Below are 20191 nucleotides of genomic sequence, written 5' to 3'. Positions count from 1 at the left end.
CGCCCCCCATGCCTGCGCAGCCCCCGGCCTCACGGGCGGACATCGGGGAACTGAGCCCACCCTCAGCAGCAGCTGCCACCTTCTGCCAGAAATGCCTCGACTCTTGGCACGAGGCGCGTGTCCCGTTTATGTTCTGGGCTCAGTTCGGGTTTTACCTCAAGGCCCAGAAGCCCCTGCCTGCTTCTGCGCCGGGTTTAAGCCGGAGAACCTGTGAACCCATTCCGTTTCCAGGGGTGCGTGTCGATGTGTTCCGGGACAGTGCCTGCCCCAGTACAGACTTCACCAGACTGTCCCTGCTGGGGAGCCCTGGGCTCCCACTTCCCCGGCCCCGCAGCATGAGGGAGCAGTGACGCCGAGGATCCCTGGCCCTCCTGGCCCAGGCCGTGTGCTTGCCCCACAGGGTTAGGCCTGTCACGACCGCACCCCACGGATGCAGGACCTGAGGCTTGCCCACGGGGTGGGGGGACGCACACAGCACGGACGGGGCTCACTGTGGCTGGCTGGGCCTGGAGCACCCTCTCAGGGCAGCCAGCTGCACCTGAGCTTTCCTGCCGGGCCCGCCACCCCCACCCCATCGGGAGCTGGGGAGGGGACTACCTGGGTGGGGGCAGGGAGAGGCCCTGGGGCCACTGCAGGCCACCGAGCAGCTGCCAGGGGCCATGGGGTCAGGCTGCAGAGAACCTTTCCACTGCTGGGCCACAGCCTCCCTACCCCAGCACCACGGAGCAGCAGCCACATCCTTGGTAACTTTTTCTCTTTTATTGCCAAGTTCAAATTTACCAGGAAGTTCCAGTTTTCATTTCCACCCTTGTGTTCAGTGCCCACAGAACATGAGTCACGCTGGCGAGAGCAGGTACTTCCCTGGAACGGGCCCTTGGCCCAGAAGCATGAGGGTTTCCCAACCCTGGCTCTTCCTTGGGACGAGAATTATTTACATATTTTCACCTCAGAGGAACATAAGGAACCCTGATAACTTATGCCCAGCGTCAACACGACTACATTAAATATTTCTTATTTATTGCATCTAGAGAAGATGAGAATCCGTTCGCGCCGTGCCTTTGTACTTAACAGTGCATCTTGAGACCTTAGAGAAATCTAGTGTATGTCTTTAAAGAGGTATGTCTCTTCACTCCTGCCTGGGGAGGGGTGCTTGCTAACGCGGAGGCTTAGGTGGGGAAGCTCCCTCCACCGGGCAGGTGGCAGACAGGGTGGGTGGAGGCGAAGGTAGCGGAGAAGGCCCTCCTCCCGCCCCCACATTCTTGCTGCGGCTTTGGGGCTGGTCCCCGAGAGACCTCTCGGCCTCACCCCATCTGACCTTCAGCGAGAGGCAGCCCTGCCGTTAGGTTTTGGGGGTGCTCCTGAAGACTCAGTGTGCTCACTGCCACCAGGACGGTCACGACCTAGCAAGGCAGGTCCTTCATCAGAGCCAAGACGCCTCCAGACCCCATCCTCACCCGAGGATGTATGTACGCCTCCTGCTCGCCCGGGGTCAGGGCAGCGCCCGTCCCACCCCTCACGGCCCACTGGGGGAGCTGCAGGACCAACACTGCAGGCCCCGCTCGGGGACAGTCCTGTCCTCGGCAACCAGCACCTTTTGTTCAACTGGTCCCGGAGGCTGGGCTGAGCGCTGCACTGTCTGGGCCCTGGCAAGGCTGCCGAGCTCCTCCGGCCACACTGTCCCCAACTTCTCCTCCTCCTCACGGCTCGGGCAGTGTGATGACAATCGGAGCCACGGGTTTCAGATGGCAGGATGGGGGGCCCAGAGAGGGGCTTGGGTCCACCGCAGGGGCTTGCTCTTTACGCTAACATCACTGGGCTGGGAGAGGACTTGCCTTCCGGCATCTCTGCTGCCCCGGAGCCACTGCTAGGCCAGAGCACCGGCCTGCTCTGACGTCCAAGCAAAAGATCAAGTGGAACATGCGGCCAGCGGCTGGCACCTGCGGCCCGATGACCTGTCCTTTCTCCTCATTGACCCGCTGGCCCCTTCTTCCACCCCACCTGCCTCTCCTCCCTGGGAGGGGGGCTCTCGTGATGGTCACGGCTTATCCCTGCCCCCCGAGGTCCCTGAAATTTCTGCCTACACGGCCTTCTTTTCTGAGCTGGGTCCCTCCCCCGTTGAAGCTGGGTGGGCACACCTACGCAAAGGGCTTCTGATGACAGACAGCCCTGTCCCCATGGGGACCACGGCCCTCTCTGCAGGACCACCGAGTTTCTTTCTTTGACTAGGCAGAGGGTGAGCACTCGGAGCGCCTCCCGGGGGCACCCTGATAGCCGGGCCCGTGTGCTGGCACTCCTGGTGGGCACACAGGGAAGAAAGTTTGGACAGTCTTAGTGCTGACCAGAGAGAGGCGAGGGTCGTGTGGCTGTGCCTGGCTAAGCGGAGGGACGGCGGAGGTGCTCGATGAGATTTGTCGGACAACTGGCCTGCACGTGCGTCCAGCTCAAATGAAGCAACCGTGGAGTTTTCATTTGAAAAATAAGCCTGTGTCTCTGCAGCAGTGGCTGAGAGGGAGAGCGGCACATTTGAGCTCCCGGGACAAGGTCGAGACAGGACCTGACCCTGCAGCAGGTGGGACCTGGCCCCCGGGCGTCGCCCCACACACCAGCCTGTGCGCACACATGTGGCCACGGAGGATGGCCTCTGCGGCTTTTTTTTCCCCCCATCACGGTCACAGGGCCAGAGTCTGCGTGGTCCCAAATGGTTCTTTCCAGACAAAGAGAGGTGGCAACAACTGAAGGTGACGCCGGGATGCCGTCCAGACTGGTTTGAGTCTGGAGAGATGAAGGATGGGTCCTGAGAGGGGAGTTGGCTGCACTGGCCCCTTTCCTAGGAAGATCTTTCGGGAAACGACGGGCGCCTTGGCTACCAGGACAGAGAAACATTTGGCTCTCTCAGCTCTGGGTATACCTGAGAATACATGTATCTCCTTTATCTTTGTTTAAAAAATAATCTAAACTTTCCAGGAAGGTACTTTATCATTCCACAGGCTTGCAGAATTAGCGAGTGGCAGTGAGGTAAGGAAACGGGGAAAGCCAAACTAAGAGCTCCTGAACAAAACACTGGGAAGTTCGAGGAAAAACGAAAATGAAATCTTTACAGTAATATTATACTGTTAGCATGACGTCAAACCTTAAGGGTTGAGGATTTTTTTGGACTTTTTTTTCTTTTTAAACACTTTTTAAATAAATGCTTTTCATCTGCTGCCAAAAGCGGAAATAAATATCCAAAGGAGATGCTTATCGAAGTTTGTTTCTCTACAAATCTCTACCCAAAGTGACTTGGTCCAATTGTTCCGTGCACACTGGGTGTGATGGCCAAGAAGCTTCCAGACTGGAGCGGCTGGCTGATGGAGAGAGGGGGTGGGGTCCTGCCACCCCGGGGTCATGGGGCTCTGAGACCAGGAGGCCAAGCTCCTCCCCAAGGCAGCACCTCATCATCCGGGCTCACCACGTTCTCCACTGGGTCCAGCCTGCTCTCCGAGAGGTGCAGAGTGAAACAGGAATTCAAACGGAGTAAAAGAGTGCAAGGAAAGACAGCAGCGGTGGTGACTGGGGCCACGGGGGGCTGCGGGTGCTCCCCATGTGTCTCTGAGCTGTACCGGGTCCCTACCAGCGGGGCCACACACACAAGGGGAGGCCACACGGTGCCCACTCAGTGCTCGGTGGGGCCCGCCGGCTCTGGGCCTGCGGCCTCCTCGCCTGGCTTCACTGTGCCCGCTACGGCCGGTGTGGGTGGTAGAGGGATCCCGGTGAGGGTGTGGAGGCTGTGGGGGTCGACGGGAGGGACGAGGGTCAGCGACTCCACGCTCAGTGTGTCGGCAGTGTCCTCACAGAGCAGGGAGATGGTGGGCTGCTGGGCGGGGATGAGGCTGGGGGACAGGTTGACTGTCTCTACGTCTGCGCTCCTTGCCAGGCTCCTGCTGGGCCTGGCATCTGCTTCCGTTTCGTTGACGATCACCAACTGGCTGGGAAGATTAGGTGGAGGCTGTTCCATAGTTATGGGGTCATCTGGGTGGGGGGAGAAAGAACAAGGGTACACTTAGTCCCGAGCTAGTCTGCTCACGCTGGCACCCTCTGCTCCCGTCCTGGACACCGGGGAAATCTGGGTGGGAGATGGTGGTGCTGGGGGGACAGCTTGTCTCCACTTCCTCCTTCTGGGGACACAGGAGCTGGTAAATCCACTCTTACCTGGGCCTGGGGAGAAATCAGCCAGGGCCCAGGGTTCCCCTGACTTGGGATGTGAGAGAACAATTAGGAGCTTGTGCAAAATCAATGGGCAGATTATGTCGCCAGGAAGTGGCCCAGGCGGGCTCTCCATTAGGGAGAGTCTTGGACCACCTGCCCAGGGATTCAATATGTGTTTAGGGAGGAAATGGGCTTGGGTGTGCTTATCACTTCAGGCCATCTCCAGAGCCTACACTTGGTAGCATTTGTCCAAGAGGGAACTCTGTGATATTAAAAAACAAAAGAAAACACCAATAAAAAGGAAGTCTATGGAACTTTTCAGCTTGCAAAACCAAACCAAAACCTCAGACCGTGGTTTGTCTCCTGCTCCTTCTCTAGGAGCTCAGTTAGCACCCAGAAGGGGGCCATTCCCATCCTGAGTGTCCCTTATAGGGGTCACGGAGAGAAACCACCAGGCAGGAGGAAGGCAGGCTGAGGCTCCGCCCAGTGCGGTTATTTTTGGAGTGGAAATTTCTTTTTCTGGTGCTTTTCAAAATCCTTGATTAGATTACAGGCAAATGGCTTATCTTGCTTTCCAATGGCGAGTCTGCCTGGATAGGAACAGAGCCGAGATTGGCGCTCACAGTGGAAAAGCATCTTCCAGGCTTTAAGCGCCAGTAATCTGAAAGCATCGACAAGAAGGCCCAGCGCATCTCGCTCAGAAAGCAAATATCTCATTTGTACAGATCTTGGGGGTGACAAGGCATCAGCAGAAGATACTGATGACGGGGTGTCGAGCCGTGAGTCGGAAACCTCTCTGGACCCTGGGAACCTCTCTGGACCCTGGGAAGGATGGTCAATAGGTTCTGTTCGATTTGATTCACGTTAGATTGGTGTTTTTTTTTTTCCTCTTTAAAGTTAAGCCAAAACAAAACAGAACTGCAAACTAAACATACAGCGAGAGAACGGGAAAACCAAGAGCAAAAGAAAACCGTAGGGCATAGAGAATGGGATGCGGGAGAGGAAGAGAATCCCCACCGTGGAGAGAAAGCACAAGCAACAGACTGAGTTTCCCAGAGAATACGACGGCATTTCTTCCCTCAAGGCTCCTGGGCAAGGCCAGCTCTCAAAGATCCCGGATGACTCCTTTCTAAGGCCTTTTGATTTTCCTTCCTTTTATTATCATTGTGTTTTGTTTTTGTTTTTCTTCTTTTAAAATAAGAGAAATGAGGCACAGAGGAAACCACTGCATGGGGCTTTGGGTCTGTCCTTGCTCCGGGGGTGGGCGGGCAGGGGTGGTGGTGAGCACTAGTGGAAAATGTGATTTGGGGTATGAGCTGAGGCCAGAAACGCTGAGTAAACAAACACTCCACGCGCACTCTGGTTTCTCTGAATCTCACTGAATTTGCTCCATTCAGCAAGGACGTCCCTGCAGCATGGACGGCCTTCCACGTGCAGGCTCCCACTCTGGTCCCGTGAGATCTGTCTGCTGCTCCTCGGAGCACGTGGGTCCCTGTGGGGGCTCACCTGCCCCCGTGAGGGTGGGCACGCCTACGGGCCTATGCACCTATGGATCCACACGTAAGCTCAGCTGCTGACAAGGCAGCTCAGAAATGCTGCCAAGCATTTCCTTCACGTTCTCATGAAACTTCTATGTAAGAATTCCCTCTTTGCTCAAGTCTGCATTTGCATGCAGATATTCAAAAGAGCTGGCAAATCTCTTTCCCTGGTCCATGATGGGGTTTTCAGTAATGAGCATCAACAAGGATAAGGGAAATGTGCCATTAAATATATTTAAAAAACAACAAACAATACCACACACACACAAAATTGGTTTCTTCCTTGAGAAAAGAACAATTTTATTAAAAGGCTCTAGGGGGTTTTTCGCCTTAAAAATAGCCTTTTTCGATTTTTTTATAGGAAAAAAATAACCTCTCACTCATCACCCCCAACTCTAGATTTTTTTTTTTTAAACTAAGAAGTGCTTCCTGAATGTGGTCTACAAATATATCCATTCCAGGGGCCCAGGGGGATGAAAAAGAACTTTTTCACCAGAGGAAAATAATCCAACCAGGACACACTTTCTCGTTCAGGGCAAAGGTAACTGCTGAGCCCTTGGTTTTGCCTGCCTGCTGGTGTTTCTGGCTCAGAGGCCACAGGTAGGGGCCTGGCCAAGAATGAGAGATTTGAAGAACATTCTGGTTTCCTGGCCAGGAGCCAGGGAGAAGAGTGGAGAGTCCTGGGTGTCCAGGTTTCCGTGAGAGATGCTCAGCCTCCCGCACTTTGCCCATAGGTAAGACTGAGGCAGCAGGTCCCCAGGTCCCCAGCCAGTACCCTCCAGAAGCTGATCTCCGGCTTTGGGGTAGGGGCTCAGCTGGCCCTTGCCAAGTGACAGTTTCCAGGAAACCTTTGGGGTTGCCGCACTCAGGCTGGGAGAGGGGAACTGAGTGGTGGTCGGCGGGGTGGGGGTGGGGGTGGAGGAGCAGAGCATAGCAGGGAAGAAGCAGAGCTCAGAGGAAGCAGCTTCGAAATGCAAAAGAACGCAAAAGGCTCCTGATTGGCAAGTGGGAGGCCCACAAGGGAAACTCTAAAGGGAGCAAGGGGATGAAGGAGGGGCAGCCCACAGTAAGGGGCCCTATGCTGCCACAGGCATGCAGGCTTGGGTCAGCAGCCCATAGACCAGCATCAGTGGCCACCCTGGAGCACTGGATATAAGAGTGGGGGACGGTGGAGTGGCCACCGCCTGTGCCTGTCAGGTTGATGGCTTTGGCTCCTGGCTGAGGTGGGACTAAATCTACTACTGGGCTTTGAGCAGGGCCGGGGGGGGGGGGGGGGGGGCAGTGGTGGGTGGGGAAGAAAAAAAAGAACCTAGCTGACTTCCTGGTTGTTTTTTTTTTTTTGCAAATTCCACTGCTCAACCCTGATGGCTTAACCCAGGGGGCCCCCCCCCCGAGGGGCTGGGCTGGAGAACCCCACCAGCTCGGTAGTCCCCGGAGAAGGACAGTGTTTCCAGGCTGCTCGAGGCTCGGGGCCTGGGGATCTGGTCCCCAGCCCAGGTGAGGCCGGAAGGGGACGGAAGAACGGGCATTGGGGAAGCTGGGGAGATGGTCCCCCGAGGCCTAGCGAGGCCGGGCTTGCCGTGTGGGCCGAGCAGGCTAACGGACGAGACCTGCCTGAGTTGCCTGCGAGAGTTGCTGCGACAGCTGCCGTTCGAAGCACTAAACCCAGTGGCCGCCGTGACTGTCGGCCTCCGACAGGCTGAACACTCGCCGGCGTCCTTTCCTGCCACTCCTGACTAGAGGGAAACACAGCGACAGGTCATAGAAAGCCTTTAACAATGGGACAGAGAAAGGTGACACGGAGAGGGGGGTACAGCGCAGTGACGGACGCCAAGCACGGACGAGAGCGCGAGGGAAGTGTGGCGGGGCACCAGCAGGTGCTTGTGATAGCTGGGGGAGGGGGAGACACGCCCCCCCCCAAGCAGGTGAGACCCCCCACTCGGCCCCACCAGGATGAGCACTGTCACAACAGCTAGGGATCGTGTGCTCACTCGTGGGGCTCAATTGAGGGTAAAGACAGCAAAGGTTCAGTCCTGTTGGAAAGGAAAGACTCAGGGTCATCAGCAACACGTAGTGTCTGTCGGAGAGAAACCTCCAGGGGCAGAAGGACAGAGCTGCCGGTCAGTTCCACAGGCGAACCAGCAGTGAGGGCGAAGGCCCTGTGTCTCTGGGTCTGAGGAGGGAAGGCTGTGTGGTTGGGGGACGGGAGCCAAGCCGGCTCGTGAATCCAGCAGGTTTCTGAGCCCAACTGATGAGGCCTGTGGATCCTGACGTCACCACACTGGAGCCAAGAGCGCAGCTCAGCCAGTTCTGGGAAAGGCTGGGAAAGCCCTGGACAGGTGAGGCACTCCAGGACCCCTCCCCAGCCGCGGGGCGCCGCTGCCCAGGAGACACTCTGCTGGTCTGAACCTTTGGAAACCAAGACCGAGCCACAGCAGGGAGGCCTGAGACCAGGTGCTGAGCGGCCAGGGTGGGTTCTAATCGGCTGAAACAAAAACGTTAGGAGCATCTCCCTGGGAAGGAAGGAACCGTCATCTCTGACACAAACTCGGGATTCAAGCAAAGCTGAAAATTAATGCCATAGAACACAAGGTGAATATACCCCATGGCGCGGGGCTGGATACTTAAACAGTTGTTAAGACGGTACATTTTACGGTATGTGTATTTTACCATGGTTAAAAAAAAAATTAGTGCTATGGAGAAAATTGGGGAGAAAAGAACATGCTTTGTTCTGAGTTTGGAACTGAGTTTGGTGACGGGGTCAGTCTCGGGCTGTCTGGCTCCCACTGCACAGGGAAGGAACCGTGCGCTGGGGTGAAAGTCATGTGTTCAGACAGCCCAGGGACCAGGTGAGGATGCGCAAAGTAGGACCCCACCCCTGCCAGGCCTCGACACTGGACCTCCAGGAGCCAAATCCTTCCTTCTACCTATAAAACCTTGGGGGAAGGTCAAAGTGCTCATAATTCTACGAGCCTTAAAAACGGACAACGGAAAGAGCAGGCTGGCCGTCACGCTGACTTCATTTTTTAACAGTGTTCTTTTCTCAAAGCAGCTCACCCAGACCGTGTGTGAAACACAACAGAGCCGGTCGCAGAGCTCTAGTACCCTGAGGAGTTCTCTTATCTGAGCCCCACACAGAGAGTACGTGTGTGAGCGTGTGCACTGGGTGTGCATGAGTGTGTATTTGTCTGTGTATGTGCACACGCGCATGTGTGTGTGTGTGACAGCTGTAACCTAAAAAGGTTTTCTAAAGTATTCCTACTGGCCCGACATTTGGTGCCAAATTGGGTCTATTTTCTCTTTCCTGCCATATGTCCTCTGCAATTTCAGCTTCTCAAAGCCATAAACTGTTTAAGGAAAAAAAAAAAAAAAAGAAAACCCCAAATCCTGCAAATTCCAACCCTGTGATTTTCTTAGTGGGGAGCAAGCTAAGGCCTAGCAGGGCAGCTGCAATGGACAAGTGGGTGACACAACACCAGGTCCCAGGACATTGCCATGGACCAGGGCACCAGCTTCCCCCAGGAAGGCTTAGGGTAGTCTCACTGTACTTTCTTTCAAGGACAAGGGGAACAGGTCAATTCGCACACCAGGTGTTAAAACTGGACAGTAATACCTTCTGCACAGCCTTAACAGGTAAATAATTATAACGATGAAAGTAAAATATTCTGGCTCTCAACTCCTTCTAGTTGGTTTCTTTGGTTATCAGGGATTTCAGCTGTGATCTTTCCTTCAGCTGTGGGTGTCTTGTGGCCCTGATCTGGAGTCTAGCGCTTGTGAAAAAGCTGCTCACAAGCATCCACACTCTGTCCCTGGCATGTGAAGGAGACTCAGAAGTAGCTGCTCACAGCATAGAGGGCAAAGCAGTAACCCCTGGGTGACCCCCTCACCCCCTGCAGTGAGGGGTCCTCTGCCAGCACTGGGCCAGAGGCCTCGGCCCCCACAGGCACAGGGGCTGTTCCTCAAAAATAAACTGCCCCTTGTGGTCTGTATGTGGAAGGGCAGGATTTATTGGTAGACCCCAGGGAGACCAGGAAAAGGAATCAACTTGTCTCCTACCAGATGCCGGGTACAGCTGGGGTGGGGGTGGGGGTGGGGCTGTGAGACCCAAAGGCCACCCTCCTAATTAACCCCTCTGCCTTTGGCTTCCGTCTCCAGTGCTGTGGCCCCTGGGAGCCCGCCGGGCCCTCCTGCAGCTGTTCTGTGCTGCTGGAGCCCCTTGTACCTTTCCTTTGTCGCTAGCCTGTGTGTTCCACACTGTACTACCCTCTGTCTCTGGCACTGCACGTAGCAAAAACCTGTTTGGTTAGAAAAAGTTAGTACAGCAGAGATAGGGGACCCAAGGCTGGCGTAGATAAGATGCAGACAGAGGGTGGACGTGAGGGCCACCCTTGGAGAGACCCTAGTGAGATAAGGTCTGATATCCACAAAACCTGAGTCACTCAGACTCAAGGTCACAGGGCAGCTGAGAAAATCTCTATTTGTGATAAACAAGTGCTTCTTGCAAACCCAGGCAGAGAACTCGAGGTCCCCTGGGCTGGACAGACAGTGGAGGTGGAGGACAACCTCATAACAATAGAGTTTTATGTCCTCATTGGGAGCATGAACCCACTTGGGCTGGCAGAGGAGGTCGGGCCATCTGGGGTCTGTTACTGATTTGGGGGGACTCCCGGGATTCTGTCCACAGGGGCCACAGAGCCCAGTCTTGGTTGACTGGGACTGCAGTCACTAGGGTCTCTGTGAAAGGGCTGTGGCTTTTCATTGGGGATCTAGAGCAGTCACGCACACTGGAAGGAAAAATGTATGTACTTCACGGGCTGCCCCCAGTGGAGACCTGACCCTGAGGCCCAGGTCTCTGGGATGCCACACGGAGGCACCCAGAGACAGAATTAGCAGCTGGGTGGATATTCTGCTGGCTTACATGGGAGGGTGGAACAGGGGTTGGGGAGCCGCCAAGGCTGGGGCTCAGGTGTGGGCGTCTCTGCTTCCTAGCTGCACTGTCGTGGCCAGGTTGTATGATCTTTCCAAGCTCCCGTGTCTTCCCCTGTACAGCGTGAGGTGCAGGATGTCAAGTCTCAGTGAGGGGATGTCTGTCAAGTGTTTATGAGCACAGTGCCTGGCACACGGGGGGATTAGGAGGTGCTCTGGGGCGGTACACCTCTTGGGACGCTATGCAGCAGGTGCCCGTGCTCTAGCTACTGCTAGGATAGCGTAAGGCTCACCCCTGGCTTTCAGGGATATCCTTGGATAATTCTGGGTTTCAAAACCACAGAGACATAGAAAGCTGGGCCTGTCTCGTCCCTTGACGGACGGCATCTCTCGTCTGCTTCCCCAACCAAACACCTGCCCATGCAAAGTGTGGCTTTGAGAGCGAAGAGGCCAAGGGAGCTAATTCTGGCTGCAAAGGGCCTGGCAGCTGCTCTCCACACTGGGAACTTCCTGGACTCAGAGGCTCTGGACGTACAGGGATAGGAATGCTTCTGATTCAGCTCTGTGTCCTCAAAAACCACTTGGAGGACAAGTGGCCCCTTGACTGGGCCACAGCTGTTTCTGCTATCCAGGCTGGGTGGGCTGTGGGGAGAGGCCCTGGCTTGTCCTGCTGCCCAACTGGCCCTCCAAGGATGCCGCCTCAGGCCGACTGTGGCCAGGCCCTGCGGTTGAAAAGTCTGGTGAGGAGGCAGCACGGGGCCAGCCCGTGCCAATCAGAAGCCTAAACACCGAGCCACCACTCCGGGCCGACATCAAATCAGAAAACTGGCTGAAGAGCACTCATCCTGACAAAACCTGCCTCCCTTCCATCCTTCACTTCCTGAGCACGGCCTGGTGATGGTGGAACCATCCAGGTAGACCTGCCCTTATGAGGAACACAGAAACCTCACGTGCTGTTCTCTGGACGGACCCAGGAAGCTGGAGCCTGGCCTGGAAGTTTGCCATTGAGAGATCAAGTGAATGGTGGCCCTCCCAAGACCTGCCACCCCAGCCTGTGGTCCTGGGGACGAAGCTGACTCCTGTAGCCGGGTCCCTGTGACAGGGAGGAGCGTGTGGGTTATGATGCTTTCTCTTTCTAGGGATCAAAAACTGGGTCCTCAGTTCAGAGTGAAGTACAAGCTGCCTGATAGGCTGGCCCTTCATCAGGGTGTGAGTAATTTCAGTGTCTGCAGAGATTCGGACAGACAGGCTGGGCCTCAGGCTTTTACTGTCAGGCAGCATAAAAAATGGGGACCTGCACACTTGCCTCTGCAGTCCTGCCAGGGACGCACCGAATGGGGGCAGACACCCAGGAGAGCCCGACCATCACTTATCGACTGGAACCGCCTGGCTACCTGACAGCCAGGCTGAGAGCCCCTGCATTTCTGAGATGAGAAGACAGGTCACTGGCACCATGCGGGGGGTGGGGGGGTAGGGGTGGGGACAGAGGGGTTGAGGGAGGCCAAGGGAAAAGAACTTCGCATCGTGGGGACCCTGAGCCTCTAGGGGAAGGTACAGAGCCAAAGCCCCAGGGGCCTTGCTCAGGAGAACACCTGCCGGTACAGACCTGATTTTGATGATTGTGGGTCTTTGTTGGCTTTAGTTTTAGGCAAAGAAGTACATGGCTCGGGATCCCTGGGTGGCGCAGCGGTTTAGTGCCTGCCTTTGGCCCGGGGCATGATCCTGGAGACCCAGGATCGAATCCCACATCGGGCTCCCTGCATGGAGCCTGCTTCTCCCTCTGCCTGTCTCTGCCTCTCTCTCTCTCTCTCTCTCTCTCTCTCTGTGACTATCATGAATAAATAAATAAAATCTTTAAAAAAAAAAAAAAAGAAGTACATGGCTCATTTGTTTGCTTAGCTGCTGTCCGTACCTTCTTAAACATGAAAGAAAGGCATACACAGCTCCACCAGGAAAAGACCTTCACCCAAAATGCAATTCAAGTACGTGTGTGTTGGGGTGCACACAACACAGACACAGAAGCGTGCACACACATGCAGGCAGCACGTGGGTGCACACACAAGCACATGAACACACAGCCCTGCCCTTCAGTTCCCACAGCCAGCGTGAGATGAGGCTGCAGAGGGAGGCGAAAGGCTGTTCTCGGCTTCTGGGGAAAGCTCCATCTGAGTGCCCTGCTGTGGGCCTGGGAACGGTCCAGCAACACCTGCAGCCAATCTCAGCTCAGGCTCAGACAAGGCGGCCATATCCCCCCAGCTGGCGCGGGGTGGGGAGCAGGTGCCAAGTGGTAGAGGGTCTAAGTGAGGTGGTGTGAGGGTGACCCTGCTGCCTGGGCCTCGGGGACATCGATGTCAATGTCGATAGAGACGGATGTAATGGATGCTCTAGGTGGGGAGGGGGGCTGCAGGCAGCAGGCATGGAGACCATGTGGAGTTAACCCTTTGCTGGGGAATGTGGAAGCTGACGATCCTGGAGGGGTGCGGCCACCAAAGGAGATCTTGCGGTCCAGTGCTGAGGCATTGGGAGCCAGGGGCTTGTAGCTTCCTGGCACCACTGGGGTTCATGCCCTGGCACATGGCTTTTATCCTGACCCCCCGATCCGCCACCTAAGAGGAGTTCAGGTGCCTGTGAAATATGATAGGTGAGGGCTCTGGATGGGACCCTGAAGGAACAGCAAAGGACAGCAACAGTACCCAAATGAGGGTGCAGACCAGAATCACTGGGGGCCTCCCAAATCAGACACACCCAGGGCCCTCTGGACCCAGGGGCTGTGCTGCTGGGCCGTGGAGCCTCACTCTCCCTCCAGGCCATCCAAGCACCCCTCCTTGGGCCCTGCTCCTCTGGCTGCACTGCATGGCCACATGGTTCAGGAAAAAAGCCTGGTACCTCTCTGGGCTCTCACATGACACAATGAGGCACTCACGTGGGAGGGGCTCATGTGGCTGAGAACACAGGGGGCACCCGCTCAGTCCTCTCACTGTGGCCGCCTCGCTCATGGGGTCTGTCCGTGCCACGCCTGCACTTGTATGAGGTCCAGGAAGGCGAGATGGGACTCTAGCACATCCTAGCAGACTCTCAAAAGGTGTACACTTGGTCACAGACGACTGGAATGCATCAAACATTTACAGAGAAAACTGGTATGTTATGAAGGAAAGAAAAAATTAGCAGGCATACGATTCTTTTGCCAGGTTCAAACAATCCTGTCTGGGAGACCCCTCCTCGGGGAGGTGATAATGGGGCAGATTCAGGCTCGGCAGCCATCCACCCCTCCAGCTCTGCAGTCAGGGAAGGCCTTTCTCGGAGGGCCAGCCTGCAAAAGGAGTGACTCCTCCCATGCCGGGAGCTACACCAGCCAGCCTGTGTGTGTCGTCACAGCAGAACGAACGCGGAACCCCAAGCGGCAGTGTCCCCAAACCCGATGGCAAGGAGGAGCTGGGGGTCAGCAGTCTTGGCATGGAGGGATCACAGAGTTCCCCGAAGCCCGCCCCCCACACCACGTCATGTGGCCAATACCTGATGGGCTCTGGGTGGCGGAAGGGGTGGATGACGAGCTGGCGCCTCCAGAGTCACAGTGGCTGGTGCTCCCGCTGGGGCTCCCACTGGCAGATGGCGAGGACAGGGATGGCGAGCTGTGCTGGTTTATGCACTGGGCCACGGCAAAGCCTGCAAGATAGGTGGTGAGGTGACCAAGCAGGAAGACACAGCTGGCCTAGCGGGAGGGGGTGCCACACTCCCCAATTCCATGTGAGACGCCACAGGGCAAGCCAGCTGCACCCTCAAAGGTGGGGCTAGAGACCTTAACATAAAGGCTCCACTAACCAACCCAATTCAGCCCCTTGAAGAGTCCCAGCTGACCTCTCTGGACATGGGCCTGACCTGGACATACTTCAAAGCTGTTTCAAGGAAGAGGGTGCAGCTGGCCATAGAGTCGAGGGCTGGGAGCCATAAATCTGAGTCCCCGATGCTGGCTCAGCAACGGACTGGCTGTGCCCTTGAAGGGGACATGCAGCCTTGGGGCTTTAGAGGCATCTTGGTGAAGTTCACACAGGCACTCGGGACATCCTCACAGCAAAATCTTGGGGGTCTGCTAATGCATCTGAGTTGTCAAAGGCAGGGCACTGGGCAGGAAGGGAAGAGCCCCAAAGACTTTCCCTGCCACAGAGTTTGCTCAGCTCTGGAGGCTCTGGTGAGTTGGTGTAGGAGGAACAAAAGCTCTGGTGAAAAGCTCCCAACTGCAGCTTTCCACATGGCCCTTGGAGCAACACTGGGCCTGTGGCCTTCCCGGCACCAGGGAGTGGGGGAGCACCACACTTTGGAGACGCTCAGACCTGGAAACACTGGAATACATGCCTAGCGCCACTCCTACTGTTAGCGGAGAGTGTCCTCACTAAGTTATCATCGCCGCACTATACTGGGGGGGTGGGGGACAGTGGGGCACAGGGCTTGGCACACGGCGAGAGCGGAGTATTCCTTATGACGAGCGGAGGCCCATCTGAACGAGCCCATCTGGGAGCCCCTTTTCTGCAGACCATCACTTTCTGTCCTTTCCACACTCTGCTTTTCTAAAGGGCTGTGTCTTCTGGTTTTATTCACTCAATACAGGAAAGCTCCTATATGGAGCAAACACCTTGTTGATGACCCCAGGGGACTACGTGGACCGTGGTGGCTTCTGCCTCGGTCCCTACATGCTAGGCAGGACCACAGTCAAGGTGCTCTGTGGAGCCTGATGCTTGCCCCGCAACTCAGAAGTGGCACCAAACTGGAGTGGGGGGTTGGGCCGGGGGGTGGGGGTGGGGGCATGTTCCATGTTCTCCTGGCTGAGGGTGGGGATCCCAACACTCCTGGCCAATGACGTCACACCTCTCCACTCCCTGAGCACACTCACCCCAGCCAGCCCCAAACTCCATTTGTGCCACCTATGCTGGCTGAACTTCATGGGGATGCCCCTTCCAGAAGGTTCCCTAGGCTCTGACCTTGCTTTCCTCAGAACTCAGGAAGGCAGGGTGTGGAGCAGAGGGCAGTGGTCAGCAAACTATGGCTCACTGTTTTGTAAATGAAGTTTCACTGGAACACAGGCATGGCCCTCTGGTTGCATACACAGTCTGTGGCTGCTTTCAAGCTACACTGGCAGCACTATTTGCTGTGTGGCCCACAAAGCCTCAAAGATCTTACTCTCTGGCCGAAGTGACACACCGAGTACGTCCTAAGCCCCCTTCCCTTCACCTACCTGTGAGCAAACCTGGGCCTAGCTGGGGGGTGGGGATCTGCTGCTTCACCACCCTCCCCCTTAGGACTAGTGGGCCCCCGTACCAGGCCACTGCGGGGTGGGGTGGGGGCTATTTTGTATTAATGTTTGTGTGAAGTTATTTTTGTCTAAGGATTAACTCTCCAAAAGCCAAGTCTCTACTGTTTTATTGTATTTTATTTATTTTATTTTATTTTATTTTATTTTATTTTATTTTATTTATTTTATTACCTATTTAGTTATTTTATTTAACTTTGCTTTTTTTTTTTTTTTTTTTGAGAATGGCTGACACACATTGTGACCTTGGTTTCAGGTGCCCAACTTAGTGACTTGTCAAGTTTCTACATTATGCCATGTTCACAGCGTAGCTCCCATCCGTCCCACGACAACGCTATTACAATATCACCGACTGTATTTTTTATGCTCTGCTTTTTATTGCTGTCACTTCCTCATTGCTTCACTGGACCTGTGTCTTCCTCATCCCCCTCCCCTAAGGCAAGCCAGGTCTTTACGTACACCCTGAGCCAGGCCATCTGGGTTTTGCAATGTAACGGCAAGTGGACGTGAGGTCTTGTGGCAGCGTGGTGGGTTAAGCTCACCAGCTTCTCTTTTGTGGAGGGCAGCACCCCCCATCCCCTCCACCAGTTTGTGCAGACAGACGTCTGCTTGTAGGGAGAACAGCAGGACTGACCCGCTGCAGTTCCCAGGAAGAGGCATGATGTGATACACTGTGTCTGTCGTGGAGGGGGCGGCTCAGATTCATACGGCAAACATCGAGGCAACTGCGAACGGCAGTCAGGAAGGTTCCCAGGGGGCCATCAGCCACAGCCCCACAGCGCCAGCTTTATGGCTGCTTACTTCTTAATCACTTCAAGTGGTAAAACCCCCAGGTTTACTAGCTGTTAACTTGACTCAAAAATGAATCACGCCTTAACAAATCAAAATGTCAAGATGGCTTTTCCCCGAGCTGCTTATTTATCAGAGCAGTGAACACAGGGGCCGCCGATGGTGTCGAAGCCAAGGTGCCTCCGACAAGGCGCTAGCCAGAACAGAGGGATGGTGGATGGCGTAGCTGTCACCAGGGTGGTCACCATTCTCTTAAGACATGCTCTATAGAGCCCTGGTTTATTGCTGTAAGACGTCTGGGGCAGGGCGTGTGGGGTAGCCGACGAGAGGCTGAAATTGTAGCCAGGAGACTGAAGTGCCTTCGTTTTGGAAATGGATCTGGGTCAAGCCACATACCTTTTGTTTGTGCTGAGAAACAAACAGAAACAAAAAAATCACCAACTTCTGATACCACCTGTTGGAAGGGTCTAGCTGAGCAGAGACAACTGGGCACATCTTCCCCTTGCTTGATGCTGCTAAAACATCTTGTACCCCTTTCCCCTCACCCACGGTGCTGGGGACCCAGAAAGGCTCAGTGATATTTTCTTTTGTTGCCAGGTGCCCAGATTCTCCCTGTCATTTCAAGGGGCTCCTTCCCCAATTGAGGCGGCAGCCACTTTGAGAGCCAGTCTGACATGTCAGAGGGCCAGGAAGGCTCTGGAAATAACTTAGAAGTGCCTGTGGCCAGAGAGCCTGTCGGCCAGCTCTTGCTTCATCCCTGCGAGGCAGTTCTTGATGAACCAGCTTCAGTGGAGGTGCCAAGAGGCTTTCTGGGCACGGGTCAAACACACATGGACTGCCAAATACTTGCAAACACAGACCAGTCAGAGATCATGGGACAAGGGCACAGGCGGAGAGGCCTCCCTGAGATCTTCTCCAGCAGATAAAATTCTTGGCTCTCCCTGAGAATGTATCAAAAACAGCCTGTGAAATGTGTATCAGAGGCCATACGATTTTTCATGCCATCTGACTGACTTCACGCCTAGAATTTTATGCTGTGGATGGCACTGTGGACGGATCTCCAGAGTGAGTGATACAAGGTCCAAAGCACTGGTGTGTGTACCAGGGAGCTGGAGACTTGAAAGGCCCAGCAGTGGGGGAAAGGCCAAATGAATTCGAATACGTGTAGGTGGTGAAATCCTCTGCTGTGGCTAAACATGCTGGTGTGAGAGAAGATTAACTGTGGAAGAAAATACTCAAGACAGTAAATGAGAAAAGATTAGAAAAAGCACATCCCACATGTTCCTATTGTAAAGAAAGAAAGAAGAAAGAAAGAAAGAAAGAAAGAAAAAAGAAAAGAAAAGAAAAAAGAAAAGAAAAGAAAAAAGAAAAGAAAAGAAAAAAGAAAAGAAAAGAAAAAGTTCCAGCTCTGCCTCCCTCCTTGTGCAGAGCTGAGCAAACAGATTGCAAGGATCAAAGCTAAAGTCATGGGAGAACTAGGTGGTTTTATTACATGAGTTTTAGTTTTTGTTTTTGTGCTTTTCTGAATTTTGTCAAGATTCCTATGATGATTGTTATTTTGTACCAGAAATAGAAGGGAGGATGAAGGCAGGGACGCGAGCTGGAGAGGCTCAAGCTCCCGGGTCCCTCGGGCACCCCTGGGATCGGATCTGTCCTGGCCGCCAACATCCTCTCCCCTGGGCTCCCAAGAACCTCATCAGAGCTGGGCCCCCGCGCAGTGCTCCTGAAGCAGGCTGGCCTGCGCAGAGGGCCAGCCACGTCCCCTGCTTTCCAGGAGCGAGGGTGTAACAGGGGCAGGCCGGGGTCTTCCTGCTGCCCTCTGGCCCCATTCTGCCAGTTATTCTGGGAGGATGAACTCATGAGTAACTCTCTGGCATTTGTCAAGCACAGAAATACCACAAAAAGGTCAGCCTTCTATTTTAGGCTCCCTGATAGAGGGAGCACTGGGCTGGGAGTCAGAGCCCCAAGTCTGGGTTCAGGCTCTGCCCGAATGGCTTTGTGGCTTTGGACAAGCCTCCACTGCTGTACGAGCCTCCACGTCTCGATGTGAAAAACAGGAACAGATGGTGAGGATCTCTAGGCTTCAACGGCCAAGAGCTTTCTTTTTTACCTACAAATCTCCATCTGGTGTGAACCCTAGGACCCTTTGGGGGAAGTAGGCCAAGGAAAAATGTACCTTGAGCACACTCTGTACACCCCCCTTCTCTCTGGATAGAATGCCCACTAAAGCGTTCCCCGCCAGAACCAGGCTGCAGTGCGGGTCAGGGTCCAGAGCTGGCCACTGCGGCCCAAGGGCTCACAAAATGTGTTTTGCTTCGCTCATACCAAGGTTCTGGTTCGTTTGTCTTCTGGGTCCCCATGGACACATTGGGAGATTTTATGTACAAATCTGGATTTCTGGCTTCTTAAAACAGATCTGGTATTACTGGGCCCCATTCCCCCCGTGGCAGCAACTGGAGGGAAGGAGGGAGTGGATTCTTCCCCTCCCCACCCTGCCTTGCCTTGTGCTCCCAGGTGTTTTCGCCGGCCTGTCTCCACTTATGCTTAGATACTCGGACAAATCCCCAGACTCAGGGAAGTTCCCAACCCCAGAGATCTCCTCAAACCCTACCCCCTAGAATCACTGGTGGGACATTCTGAGATGGGGGCGCCTGCTCCGCAGCAGCCCAGGTGGGTCCTCAGACCTCAGAGCGACAAGAACCCCTTGCTCTTGGCCTCAGCCGGGCTGTTCCGTTGGTTTGGAATTCCCTTTTGCCTCTTTTTCTATCTCCGTAAATCCCTTCCCCATTCTTTAAGGCTCGTGCAGCTCAGGGTCAGCTTGGGCCAAGAGTTTCTGCAACCATCAGGGTTACTTCTCTGTACTCCTGCAGCCTGCCCTGTCAGCTGTAGAGGAGTTGGCCTCCCCACGTAGGGCGTAAGAAACTCCACTGCCAAGATGCTTTGGTGGTGCGTACAACAGCTTTCCCTAGTTTAACAGCTAACACCTGGGATCGTCTGGGGTTGAGAGGGCTTTGGACAGTACCCATTTTCCCCTTGGTCTAGTTACAGGCCCTGGCAGCTAGGCATGGCCAATGTGGCTAAATTGTGGAGAAGGACATAGAAATGAAAGCAGCATGCTGGATTTCCAGGAAGGTGTCTCTTAAAAGGAAAGGGGGCATACTTTCCTCTGCTGTGCTTCCTGAAACATGGATGTGATGGCTGGAGCTCCAGCAGCTATCTTGGACCACGAGGATGAGTCCCATAGTAGGGGCAGCAGAGCATGGAGCGGGTAGAGGCTTGGGTCTGGTGCTTTGTGGAGCACCTGACCTTCATTCAGGCTTCCCTACTTGAGAGGGAAATGAGCGTCTCTCTGGGGTTTTTCTTTACTATGTAGTTGAACCTGATCTTCACTGACAGTTGCAAAAACGCTTTGTTAAAGCAGGAATGTGAGCTGGGCTCTGTGGAGACAGAG

The 20191-nt window shown here is 54.8% G+C and overlaps 1 protein-coding gene across 6 annotated transcripts in view; it reads right to left on the bottom strand.

The window, feature by feature from the left end:
- Positions 1–740: 740 nt before the first annotated feature.
- The window catches only part of CLEC16A (C-type lectin domain containing 16A), a 200751-nt gene continuing 181300 nt past the window's right edge, over positions 741–20191 (bottom strand). For 4 of the 6 annotated variants that reach the window (XM_055341054.1, XM_055341056.1, XM_055341055.1 and 1 more), the window contains 2 exons: positions 14163–14312; positions 741–4008 (listed from right to left, as the gene is read on the bottom strand). In XM_055341054.1, the coding sequence (XP_055197029.1) occupies positions 3653–4008; positions 14163–14312 (506 nt within the window). In that variant the 3' untranslated portion in view covers positions 741–3652. Of the gene's footprint in view, positions 4009–7337; positions 7460–14162; positions 14313–20191 lie in introns of those variants that run through there. The other 2 variants (XM_055341059.1, XM_055341060.1) reach the window with 2 other exon arrangements.

The sequence above is a fragment of the Nyctereutes procyonoides genome, unplaced genomic scaffold, assembly GCF_905146905.1.
Source record: "Nyctereutes procyonoides isolate TBG_1078 unplaced genomic scaffold, NYPRO_anot_genome, whole genome shotgun sequence".
In the NCBI taxonomy this organism is placed as follows: domain Eukaryota; kingdom Metazoa; phylum Chordata; class Mammalia; order Carnivora; family Canidae; genus Nyctereutes; species Nyctereutes procyonoides.
The sequence above is the reverse complement of the archived record's forward strand: the minus strand, read 5'-3'. Positions and strand labels throughout refer to the sequence as shown.